This window comes from Tympanuchus pallidicinctus, unplaced genomic scaffold, assembly GCF_026119805.1.
Source record: "Tympanuchus pallidicinctus isolate F22 unplaced genomic scaffold, pur_lepc_1.0 scaffold7, whole genome shotgun sequence".
NCBI lineage: Eukaryota > Metazoa > Chordata > Aves > Galliformes > Phasianidae > Tympanuchus > Tympanuchus pallidicinctus.
Genome location: NW_026294791.1, coordinates 22492739 through 22505589, shown reverse-complemented (window position 1 = coordinate 22505589; position 12851 = coordinate 22492739). Strand labels below are relative to the sequence as shown.

The 12851-nt window shown below is 41.8% G+C and overlaps 1 protein-coding gene across 2 annotated transcripts in view; it reads right to left on the bottom strand.

The window, feature by feature from the left end:
- The window catches only part of ATF6 (activating transcription factor 6), a 72958-nt gene that overhangs the window by 48995 nt on the left and 11112 nt on the right, over positions 1-12851 (bottom strand). For both annotated transcript variants that reach the window (XM_052665883.1, XM_052665884.1), the window contains exons 8-10: positions 11725-11910; positions 11526-11617; positions 165-308 (exon numbers count right to left, since the gene is read on the bottom strand). In XM_052665883.1, the coding sequence (XP_052521843.1) occupies positions 165-308; positions 11526-11617; positions 11725-11910 (422 nt within the window). The remainder of the gene's footprint in view (positions 1-164; positions 309-11525; positions 11618-11724; positions 11911-12851) is intronic.

The window sequence follows — 12851 nt, the reverse complement described above, 5'->3', positions numbered from 1 at the left end:
TAATAAATACTACAGCTTGAAAATGAAGAAAAGATAGTAAGACATATCTTAACCACACAAGCCAAAATAAAGAACACAGAAAAAAAAATAATCAAACAGATGAAGAGCTGAAGAAGCACCATTAAACTCTGCCACCTAAAACACGTGAAAAGTCTTCATCTCACCTATTAATCTTCTGGGAAATTATGTCAATGGGTATTTTCTGAGCTGAGCTGGGCTCCTTGGTAGCTGAGAACTCAAGGAGATTTCTGGTCCGGTGGCTGGAACTCACGGTGGAATCAACTCCATTGGGATCTTTTTCAAATACACTGGAAAACACAACAGACATTTTGCTTATATACAAGGGATCTGCAAGACTATCACTCTGAGCACGAGTAGACAAAAACAATTCTGTTCCCTTTTTCAGCTTTACTTTTTTGAAGGATTTTGATCATACAATCACTTGAGTTGGAAAGGACCTCAAGGACCATCAAGTTCCAACCCCCCTGCCATAAGCTCTGGTTCTCTTGTTATCTTAAGCTTTATCTAACGAAATTGAAATGAATCTGTAACCTCGATCTGTAGGCATAAGTAAGTGACCTACACACAAATAAAACACATTTCCACTTTCATCAGCCTCAAAGTCAATTTACATAGTTTATACTAGTACAATATGTAAAGAAAATATAGCTCCCAAATCCTGTGCAGCTGCTGGCTTGGAATATTATGCCAGATGTTCAACAGAACTGTACATGAAGTTCAACTCTATGTGGATTTACAGACAACAGCAGGATTGACAATGCAGTGGCAGTGGGGCATGGTACAATGTACCCTGCCTTCCTGATCTGTGTTTGCACTGATTGCAGCATCTTCCCCTGGAGCCTGCTCAGGCAGCCACACAGCATTAAGAATGCCTGTGTTGCCCTAGAGGCAAAGCAGAATAGAACTTCAAACGTGAGCTGGAAAAATGAGACAACTGCCTCACGAGACTGATGACATCCTAGTTCAGAAGGGCTACTTATGAGTGAGAAATCCCGAAAGCACAGAAGCACTACTTCAATTTGTCCTTCCCAGAGGCTAGCTTTATTCTTCTATAAACATGGTTGCTTCCTGAAATACACATCAAAATGAAGCCCTAACCCTCTTGGCTGACAACAGCAGAACACTGCCAGCAGCAACACAGCAAAAATGCATGAGGACCCCACTATGCCGACGAGGACTTTGCCATGCATGTTGATCACTGCTTACAGACTACATTCTGATTCATGCCCCATCTCTCCTGTGTAGCAGAACATAAACCCTGCAGGGGAAGGTCGCATTTTCCTATTTGTTACGTGGCATCACATTGCAACAGGCAATAAATGCAAACGGCTATAACAAAGAAAGACAAAAGCTACCAAGGACAGGAGGTTAAGTAGTCCCCAGCTAAGGAGAAGGCTGGCAGACCTAGCTGCCTAGCACTCCCTCTCTTTTGCCAACGTACTTATGCTCTTGTTAACAGCAACCCAAGTCTGCTCATGAGTATTTGTGTCACGTTCAGCAGAGCTGTGAAGCCAGGACAATCCAGATACAGGCTGATGTCGCTTGGACTGCCTTGTGTCCTTCAGGTTTCCAGGCAGCAGCACAGAACCTAGGCAGCAGAAACCTCTGAGCTTGTTTTCACTACAAGGACAGTGGGTAGAAGAGTATTTATAGACAGCTTCCTTAATGCATTTGAATGCTAACATCCAGAAGTCTCATTGCTTCTCATGTGTAGAATGGAAAGCTGGATGGCTTGCTCGTAGCTTCATGTATTAGCCAGCATCAGGCTATCCAATTTCACAGAACCAATCTCCATGACCTACTCGATTTTATGAGATTGTGTTCCTTCTCTTTCACTGAAGCACTGGTTCAGCTGGCAGCAACTAGAGATGGAACCAAATCTCAAAATTAAGGCTGATACCCAAAGGGATGCCATGCATTCCTGCTGAAAATCTTTTATCTGCGAAGCGGTTTTGGGTCCTTACTCTAATTTCAAGCCCTCGCAGCCACAGGTTTACAGAAATTTAGTAATGAAACCAAATACACCTATCACAGAAGCTCTGAAAGTTTCAGCAGTCTCCTGCAACCTGTTTCTCTGCAGCTCAAATGAATGAGATGACCAGTGTTGGTGAACCTGCTGGGTATGGCATTTCATTCTGTCCTACTTCTTCTCCTTCCTGTTCAAAATGACACTTCAAACCAGAAAAATTTGCTATGTAATTCTTTAGTTCAAGCTTGTTAACAACCAAATCACAAGACTAACAATTCTGCATTTTTTTCCATGATGGTTCTTTCTTCTTCCTTGCAAGACAGTTCTGCAAGGATAATTCTTATTGTTTCAGGTTTCAGCTAGCAAAGGTGACAAGTCTGAGGTGAAGTGTCACATGTAACATGCATTCCAAATGCTGAAAAGAATTAGAGAAATTCAAACCGAGTCCATTGAGGAAAAAGATGTGCACTTCTGCAATCACAGGTAATCTTCATTTAGGTAGCTCCTAATTTAGCTGTTTTAACAGCCACTCAAAACCACACATACCTCTAATTCCCTTATCTCAAGCTTTAATTTAGGGAACTACACTGTAAGCTTTTTGTTAAAATTTAAATTTCACTTTTGGCATCACTTATGGGATAGGATGTATCAACATGAAAGAAGATTTCTTCAGCAGCAAGAAACAAAGGAGAAGAACAGAAAATCTTTTACTGTTCTTACAGGCAAAAAGCATGGCTCCCAATTCTAAGAACATACACACCCAACTTGAGGAGACGTTATTTATTGTATTAATTGCAATGGCCTTTCTTTTTTTCTTTTGAAGCAAAGCTTTAAACTACACAGACTACACTTGCCTCCCTTGTCCCATTCATTTTTTGTAGGATGATGACCAAAAACACCTTTCCCAAAATCTCAAAAAACACCCTTTCCTTGCTCCTTTAGACTGTGGTAATGACCCAATACTAAAAGAAACACTATTTTTGATAAGAATCTCCCAACATAACTTGAAATACTGCCTGTCTTCCATGTTTTACTTATCTAGGGAGTTTTGTTAGATTTTCCCATCAGAATAGAAGATTTTGTTGTCTAGCATACAGTGTCTCCTCCTTCCTTCTTCCCATAAAGGTTCACTTGCAGAGTTTGCCTGTAAACAGGGCTCCATCTTCAGGTAACAGATAGGAGCGGACATGCAGGTAACAGCCCATATCATCCTCTGACTCTTCACTCCCAAAGACTTGCCAAGTAGGTACATGAGGGTATGATATCAGAAATAATCTTCCGTTACTTAGGGTGAGAAAAGCATAATTTACGACCAAAGACCACTTCAGCAGCTAGGATAAAAATGGATCTCTCTTGTATGGTACACCTGGAAATACCTGCCCACCTTCTGCACACTGAGCTTTGCATATGCTATGTAGAACAGCATCAAAACAAGCTGGAAAACAAAGGCTCTGCAGCCCACATCCCAACCACGAGTGAAGATGAAGTCAGTGTAAAGTATCTATGAATATGCAGAAGAGGAGAGAAAGAACAAATAGTGAAGGTAGATAATCCCCCCCTTTAGAACAGAAAAAAAAAATCTTCTAAAAAAAAAAAAAATAGCATTTTCAGCTAAAAATATTTTAGTATTACATAGTAGAATCAAGGAAAAATTTTTTCATTCTGTTGGCCCTCAAGATGAAAATCTGGAAACAGAAGAGCATGTTGGCATATCTGCTGTGAGAAAGTTTTGCTACTTGGAGGAAATGAGTTGCTGCCCCAGCTTAGAAGTCAAGAAAGCTTTAAGGCAGAGAAGTAGCTTTGTTTGAGATGACCAGCTAGAGGCTGGAAACTGGGTCTTTTTCTGTTTGGTCAAGCTTACGCACCCCGAGCGCTTATCAAATCTTTGCAGCCTGCATATGAATATTCCAGATATTGTGGGCATTAAAGGGTTTTCACACAGCTACAAGTGTTCTGTCCAAGTTGGCTGAGCTATTGTTTCATTTAAAATGCAAAATCAGATCCAAGGTATAAAAAAAGAATGAACCACTAACTACCTCATGCAGATGTGCGCTCAAAAGTGTAGATAAATTTGATCACAGGAGGGAAAGAAAAGCAACCCTCCTGTCACAGTTTCTCCAAGAAGCCAATTGCACCTGATATTTTAGCAGTATTTTTACTTCTTTGGTTTGAATGTCAGTTTGATAAATGTAAAAGCAAGCCTTGCCAAGAGCCTGAACTAAATTTCATTTCTAATTCTGGCTGAACAAACCCTATGCACTTCAAGTTTTGAATACTGACATTTAAGTTCTACAGGAATTTCTAGACGAAAGCCAACAGTGATATCATAACAAAGAGTTTTCTGGGGACAGAACTATCTCTGAATATGAGCTGGGATTTTTCCAACAGGGTGAAGTTGACAATGCTAGAAGACACCAACTGAAGACGATGTCCTCTCCTTAAGTGGTTCCAGACAAGGCTGTGACAACACCAAATGCTCTCTGGGGAGCTTTCCCACTTCTCACTGTCAGCAAGGGCACCACGGATCTGCCTGGGTGCCACAGTAAAACAGCAAGGCACTATGCTCTGCTCCAGAGCTCCTCTCTGCGAGTGCTGGGCTGGTGAAGGGAGGGTGGCTCTCTCTCGTGCAGAGAAGGATGAGGAACGCCACTGAAACTGGAGGGACAGTGTCTGGGAGCTTTTGAGTTTTGCTTTCTTTAAAAAGCAATTCAACGTTTATTAAGGGTGAAACCTTTGCAAATTTCACTTCCGGCCCCAGCGGATGAACTGCTGGAGAAAAGAGGAAAGCCTCAGTGAGTGTCTGGCATTGTGAGCAGGCTTTGTGACTGCACCAGCAGGACAAGGTAAACAGGAGAGCACAGCCGGCCCAAGGCACTGCTCTGCCAGGACGAACATGTGGCTGTGATCAGCAGGAGGAGGAGAAAGGAATCACTTCCTGCAGTTGTAGTCTGTAAGAAAATTCAGAGTGTTCAATTTTACTCAAGCTACCAACACAGAGAGACTCTAAGAGGTCTGGAACAAAACCCTTATGTCCAAATTACCCAGTTTGTCCTTTTCCTTTCTATTTTTCTCACTCCTGAAGGAGAAATTTCAACACCAGAGCAAAGATGTACCAGAGGACTTTTTGAGTTTTGGACCACCTCCAACTCAAATGAACACTCAGCTCAGAACTGAAACTTACACTTCCATTGCCACAAATAGTAAAGATGATTTCCCTGCTTAGGGGTCTTAAAACCATAAACATCTTCCTGGACTTCTGCTGTGTCTCCTAAAACACTTGAGGAGCTCCATATTCCTTTAGAAGATTTCTTCATGTGTATAAAGAAGCCCAGGAGTAGATGAACAAGGAATGAGAAACGCAATCTGTTGTACAGACCATGACTTGTGGTGGTGGTCTTGGTCTTAGCCATCTCTTAGATGCTTCAGTGGCCAGCACAAGTTCAGAGACCACTGCTCAGCCTGAAGCTGACAGAAATCACGGGGCACGGCTACAAGACTTAATGCTCCCTGCCCAGCTCCACTTGCTGACCAGGCACCACCAGCACAGTGGGAAGACAGCACTCACCAAACAGGACACCTGGCTGGAATGCCCCTCCACTACTCTAAAAGTGATGCTTTCAAGCAACCTGCTCAGCTCAGTGCTGAGATGGAGTAAGGAATGAGCACACAGCATCGGGGAGAACTGTTAGGACAACAGAAGCAAACGCTCTCTTGCAGTTACTAGATATTGCCTTTCATTTATGGCAGATGACAGACACTAGGCTTTAGTCTGCTCTGAGTACACATTTGGGATGTTACAAAGCCTGCCATGATGAGCACTATCGGGGTGTGAAGCAGACCACACCAAGACCTTGGCCCAGGACTGGCTTCTGTGGGAAGAACGTGAACGGCCAAACCTGAAACATGCAGTTCCAACACCTCTGCAGGAATGCAGCACCGGCTGCACATGATATAACAGTAACAAGGCTAACTTCTTTGCCCACGCAGCTCACGGTATAAGGGAACTACCATAGGCCTTCTCTGACTTTCCACTATCCCATCACTGAGGTATGCAGCAGCTCCCCAGGCTCCTGCTCACTGCAAGAAAAGTCTGTTTCTTTAATCAGGGAGCCCAGTGGTAAGGCTCAAACAATAGCAACTGTGCACAAAACCACCTCTGAACGCATGAAACCTCTGAGTAATCCTGCTCTCCCACGCATTAACTTGAGATTGCTCAGCTTAAGTAAAGGCTCCAAGCCACGCAGACACCAATACAAGTATGTTTGATGGATGATACTTCCAGCAGCCCCCAGACAATGCCTGCTTTGAAAGCTCAGAGGCTACACCACTACCAACAAAAACCCTGCAGGCTAGGCAGGACACCATCCCAATGGGCAAAGATTTATGCTTTGCTTGCCTCATGCTTACAAAGAGCAGGACATGGTAGCATGCAGCTCAACTACCCTTGGGTGGTTTCCTCATTGTTCGTAGAAGATGATTAACCTTACTTCTCTTTTCTCCCCAATGCTTGTGCTGCCAGAACAAGAATGAGACACACCCTCAAGTCTTTAAGAATTGAAAATTACCGATTCTCCAAGCTGCAGACTGCAGAAGCAGCAGCAGACAAATCCTATTTCTCAGCCACCCAGGCGGGTGCCTTTATTTGCAGGTTGCTCAGTGGTTCTCAACTATAAATAGATTATTCTGTTTCCAGGATAGTTCTGGAAAGTAGAGGAAAACCCATCAGGACTCCTACTCCAGGGAGGAGCTGCAACAAAACCTCTATGAAAGGCCAGCAATTCTAGTGCAGCTGCTATAGGTCAACAGGACACGAGAGATTAAGCAGCAGAAGCTTACTTAGCTGCATCAATCACCACCTCAGTCACCTTCCATCCCAAACACAGCTTAAGAATTTTGGTTGCATCACCAAGTTTGTTTTCCCGTTTGAAAGGGATTCCAGCCATGCAGAGATGGCTGACTTGTAAGCAAAAAAATAAAATAAACCCACATCACTTTCTCAACCCCCCCACCCTGGTTCCAGCCTCTTCATAGATCTGCCCTTCCTCTTTCCAACTTTGTCTTTTTGTTTTCTGTCCACTACATATCTGAAACAGTGGTTAAGACATTCTGGCTGGCTGGCTATCCTTATAAATGTTCTAAAACTGTTGTTAGATGATCAACATGTAAATTTGAGCAGACTGATTAGCATGAAAATAAGAGTATCTCGCTGAATGTTCTTCATAGCCAAAAAAAAGCAGTGCTAGGGCCACAAGCAAGCAAGGCTTACAGGCATCGCTGCCTCAAGAAGCAGAAATGCAGAGAATCCATCTTTTGCATCTCCTGTGACCATTCTCCCTTCCCTACTTTTTTGTTCCTACTACAAAAAAAGGCCAGCAGTTTGCTGTCTCTACCAGTAGGGCTACAACTTAAAAGAATTTTAAGGATTAAATTAAGGATTAAAAAGAATGCACAAAATAATTTATATTCAAACGGGAACAGAGAAGAAAAATAAAACAGTTCCTAAAATAAATACATGGATTCTTTAGATTAGCACATGTGTTTGGTTTCTATTTGTTTCAGCATTGTTTTAACACATTCTCAGATCTGGTTAGTACCCTGGCATGCTCTAACAGAAATATGGAAATCACCAGTCTGGAAAATTATCAGATTTCCTATGGTGAGTGATAAAAAAAAAAGCACAGCTAATCAGAGGCTGCTTAATGCCAGAAGTCAGCAGTCTTTCAGGGTGTGAAGCCAGCTGAGAACCTGACAGCACTGACCCACACACGCTCTCACAGAAGGCAAGCAGAAGGGCAGATACCTGCCTGCAGATGCTGTGCTTCCTGCTCCAGCTGCATGCCAAAGCCTGCGCTCTCACTGCCTTTTGCGCAAACACTGCATGCTGCCAATTCCTGCCTTGCACCTCATGGTATGTAAGGCTGAGGCAAAAGGGTGATTTCACTCCTTAGAGAGGTCAAAGTGCACCCTTCTCCCTTCATGCACCTCACCAATCATTCTTAAGTAATAATAAAAGGAAATTTTTATATATGCTATATCCAATTCTAAATAATATGCAAAGATTAGAGAATAGTTCATTGACACACAGACGAGACATTCCTTGCACCTTTCATCTTGTATAAAGCAAATGTTGGCTTTTACTAACACAATTCCCACTAACTTACTTGTAATAATTCAAAATTTCAGATTCTACACTAATATTTAAAATAAACAATCTTAGAGTAGTTTAGTAACAGTAAACTCTGTAAGACCCACTTTCATAACCAGAAAGTATTAATTTCTCATTCTCACTGAATTTAGATTACATTCTTCACCAGAGATAACATGGTGCCAATTCTAAGAGTGAAGAATGCTTCTTGTCACTGGCTATGTGAACAGGACTAGACTTTCCTTCCAATATTCTCAAGCAGTATGTTGGGGCTGATGTGCTGGTTTCCCTGCCACACTTTCTGCACCACTCTCTTATTTACCAGTTCAGTGCTACAGATCACCTACACACATATCACACTTGTCAGCAGGCAGCATTCTGTTTCAGCAATCAATCTTACGTGCTAAATTCACTTGCCAAGGGCTGCCACATCCCAGACCTCTTCCCATAATCAGCTTCAGAGTCCTCCGTGGAGCATCCCACACATCTCACCATTAACAAACAGCCAACAAGTGGCTGTGCTCCCTGCGGGAAGGAAGGACTACCTGGGGCTCCTCTGCTGGCCTTCTGGAAGCCAAGAATGGCCTGCAGGGCTGACCGGAGCACTTCCCTGGCTTCTCTGATTTGACAGAAATAGACAGCTAAGTAGAAAACCTGTATCTGTTCCTTTGTTTTACCTCCAGCCTTCAAAGAATCCCATCACTTCCGATTACAAAATTGAGAAGTATCTCACAATAAAGCCAACTAAGACAACCGCAAAATCTGCTGCAGAGTTTAGGGGGTGAAATTCCCACATTTCTGCTTTGTTCAGATGTCACTCTCTCTTTGCAATGGTTCGTTGGCTTTAAATAAAACAATATTCACTGCTAATATGTTTGAACCAAAACATTTTGTGCCTGAATGCTGCTGCGCCTCCATACAGGTTTGCAGACGATTTCCTACACAGAGGAAGTGGTAACCATCTCACAAAGCTTCAAATCAGATTCATCTCCAGTTGACTTCCGCACAGAAATTACATTCTCTGCAGTCAGTAACTCAGGGAAACTGACTTATTTTGCTGAACTATACGCTAGCACAGATATTAAGATAAAAAAACATCATGTGTATTGGAAACTCCCTCGTTGTTACAGACTAAGCACAACAGCAATCACAATTACCCACTCACGGTGCTACAAGTCAGTGACACCTCTATAAAGGTAAGGAAATGTACATGGGAGGAGCGAGATCTGAAGTTGGCATTTGTACATCCCACATTCTGAGCCTTCCAAAGGATGCTGCACAATCCATGTTCCCATCACCTTGGTACAGCCAGTATTTTAACTGCAGTGTGACTGCTTAATCACACTGCTAGGGAATAAAAAAGAAAATAAAGATAAGAGTAGCTCCTTGTTAATATGCAGTTACGTTTCTCTTCACTGTCTAAATCCAATTCTGATTCAGACCACACATTCAGCCTCAGCAATTACACTGGCACACACAGCTGTAACACTGGCCAGGAGCAACCAGACATTCAAGAATTTCTTCTTGCTCTAATTCATAAAATATCCAATAGGTCAAAAAATTAACCTTGTCTCATTTCTGAAGTTACCAGTCATTACAAAGATAATGAGCACCTTTCAATCTGCCCTGACAGCAGTTCCTTGCTATCAATCTCAACACTCACTCCTTGGAGCAGAGAAGCTGACACATGAACTTCAGAGCATTGCAGTAAGACTTCCTGTTCTCATCTTCTGCTCTGTTTCCAAGTCTCTCACAAATAAAAAAAGCTTCAAGTGCTCCATCTTGTCATTGTAATGGAGATACAACTAGAATTGCTGGCTTCAGGAAGATCTCCGTCTCTTCTATGTCTCAATAAGAATAGCATTTGTTGAGTGAGTAGTAATGCTTACAAATGCAGGTGGGATATCAAAAGCAATCATGTAGTATCAGGAAGCTGATTTTTCTGCTTAATAGTGAAAAAAATCCCCAAACAAATCCTAAATGCACTAAGAAACAGCCTTCTTTAACCTCATCCCTATCAAAGGGAAATTATCAGCATATTTCATTGCCTGAAAGGAAACTGTATTTGCAAGAAGTACAAACACTTGAAAAGTAATTACATCTTTACCAAATTTACTAACGTTATTAAAATACAAAACACCAACCCTCCAGAAGTTTATCCAGGACAGAAACAAACCCTTCCTCCAGACTTAGCCCATCTCATTCCTTTAGTTTGACACGGGCTTTAAGGACAAATGGAGGCATTACTGACTACTAGGAATCTACTCAAATATCCTTCCCCTCCTCTTTTGAAAAAGTGATCAACTTCATATAAAAGATCTTTATGTTCTAAAGTCAATCAGGTCAAATACAGAGACAAGCAACAAACATCTCCTTTTAATCTTCTCTCTTCCACGAGATGGTAAAACAGGTGAGAAACAACACAGCATTTTTTTGCTGCTCTAGTTCCTCTCTGCCACAGTGATACATTTCAAAGGAGAGTCAGTCAACTAGCCCAACATACTTCCTAGCTTAAAAATAACAGTTAACTTGTTAAAAAAAATACGTTTGTCAGAACCTTGGCTGACCTGGAGACAAGGCAGTAACAGCTTGGTAGCATCTCAATTCAGAGACACTGGAGCTAGAAAAGCTCAAAATTTGATATATGTATATTATATACATATATAGACTCATATATTTATGAGTCTAGCTGTTCTCTAGTGGCAGGTATGCATAAATAAGAGGAAATAAATCTGCATGGTTTGAAATTTCACAACAAAATACCTAAGACAAAACAAATACAAAAAGGATTATAAGGAGAAAAGAAATAGCCTTCAAGACTATTAAAAGATGTTGGAGGGAAAGAAAAGAGAAGAACATCATTATCAGATCCATAGCACAAGCATAAAGGGAAAATCATAGCTTTTCACACCTAATGGACAGAACTGCAAAGCACTGGAATGAACAGTGGGATTTCCTGCACTGGGTGCTAGCAGCAGCTTGAATTAGTAGTATTGAAATTAGCATGGGTACAAATAAACAAATGAGCTCCCGAAGCTCTCAACTCTAAAAGGATTCTCAATACAGGTCTTTAATCTGTTCAGGCATAAACGAAGCAAAATGCTGTGCACTGCACTAGTTAACAAAACGCCAAGCTCAAGAGAAATGAGAAGCACAAGATTCAGGTCTTATTGCTGAGGAAGATTCCAAAAGAAGTCCCATTATACAGATGGAGCTGCCACTGGCATGAGAAGCATAAGGGACAGAAGGCAGTCTACCAGCTCAAGGCTTTAAAACACAACACTGCCTACACTAAAAATTCAAACAAAAATCACAGTAAACTCACTCCTAACTATAACGACAAGCAACTATATCAGGAATATGGCTAAGAGGAATTCCTAGGCAGCTTACCTGAGTGGACCATAATTCAACATTATAAAAGCCAGTATCACCATCACACATAAGGTTCTTCTCTTGGGAGATGATACTTTGAGCTTCTGGTTCTAGAAAGGAAAAAACAAGAGAGAAGCGACACAAAGACACGTCAGAAGTGAAACAAACCAAATTATGCTTACTTCATTACAGTCAGACCTTCCATGCAACCACTTACCTCTAACACCACTTCATCCAGCTGCCTCTTCAGTGTGCTGTTTTCTTTCTTGAGCTTTTCATTCTCCAGTAAGGCTGCCTCCAGCCTGGCCTCTAGTCCTAGCATGTATTCTTTCTTCTTCTTTCGTGACTGAAAGGCTGACTCGCGGTTTTTGATCATGCGCTGCTGTCTTCTCAACACATTGATCTAGAGAGGCAATTCAGAGTCCTGTTAATGGCACGCAATTACAAATGCCTCTACTTCATACATAATTACCGCTCCTCCACTTTGTCAAAAGTCTTGCATCTCTCATTCTGCCTCAAATCAGCAAACGTGTTTAGCACAGAAGTTATGGTACATCTCCAAGAGTTGCAGCTCAAGGATAATTAAACTAAACAAGTCCTGCATCATCTTTGTTCTCTGCTGCATTCTCAGCCTTTGCAGGGGACACACCAAGTACATTCAAACAGCAGTCTGATTTAATCAACCAAAACAAAGTGAATACATATCTATAGGTCTGCAAGGCAGCAAGAACGTCTTCACTTCAACATGTAATATATAAGAGCTGCAATCAGCTGTTTTCCCAAGTCCTAGTTTTTTGGTTTCTCCTGAATGGAAGCCATTTCTGTAATGACTACACTTGCTTCTGCACTTTTTCCAGCTCTGTCATACAGTTTTTAATACTATAGAATATGCAGTCTGAGATCAGCTACGTGCATCAAGCATATACATATTACATGGCATATACTGGGGAGCATCTTACATTAACATTTTAATTTATATAACAAGAGTGTTTTTGATTCAAATTTCCTAATCACTCCACTTAATGTGCTTGATTTCTCTTAGCAGTGTTCAACAGCACACAAACTGGATTCCTTCTGGATGATGCCAAATCAGCAAATACACTCCAGGAGAGCACAGAATGCACTCCAGCTACTAGCAGACATTCAGACTGTGAGATCAGACAGGGACAGTTCAAAGGCACTCCTCCCTATCTCCCAGCAGCCTTGGTGACTCTGCTGCCTTTCTGAAGCAGAACAATCTATCTTCATTTACCACTTAGTCATTTTGTGGTTTGCACAGAGTGGGACGACCCAGACTGAAGGCATCTCGCTGCTGACAAAGACAACGATGATTGATATGGCAGA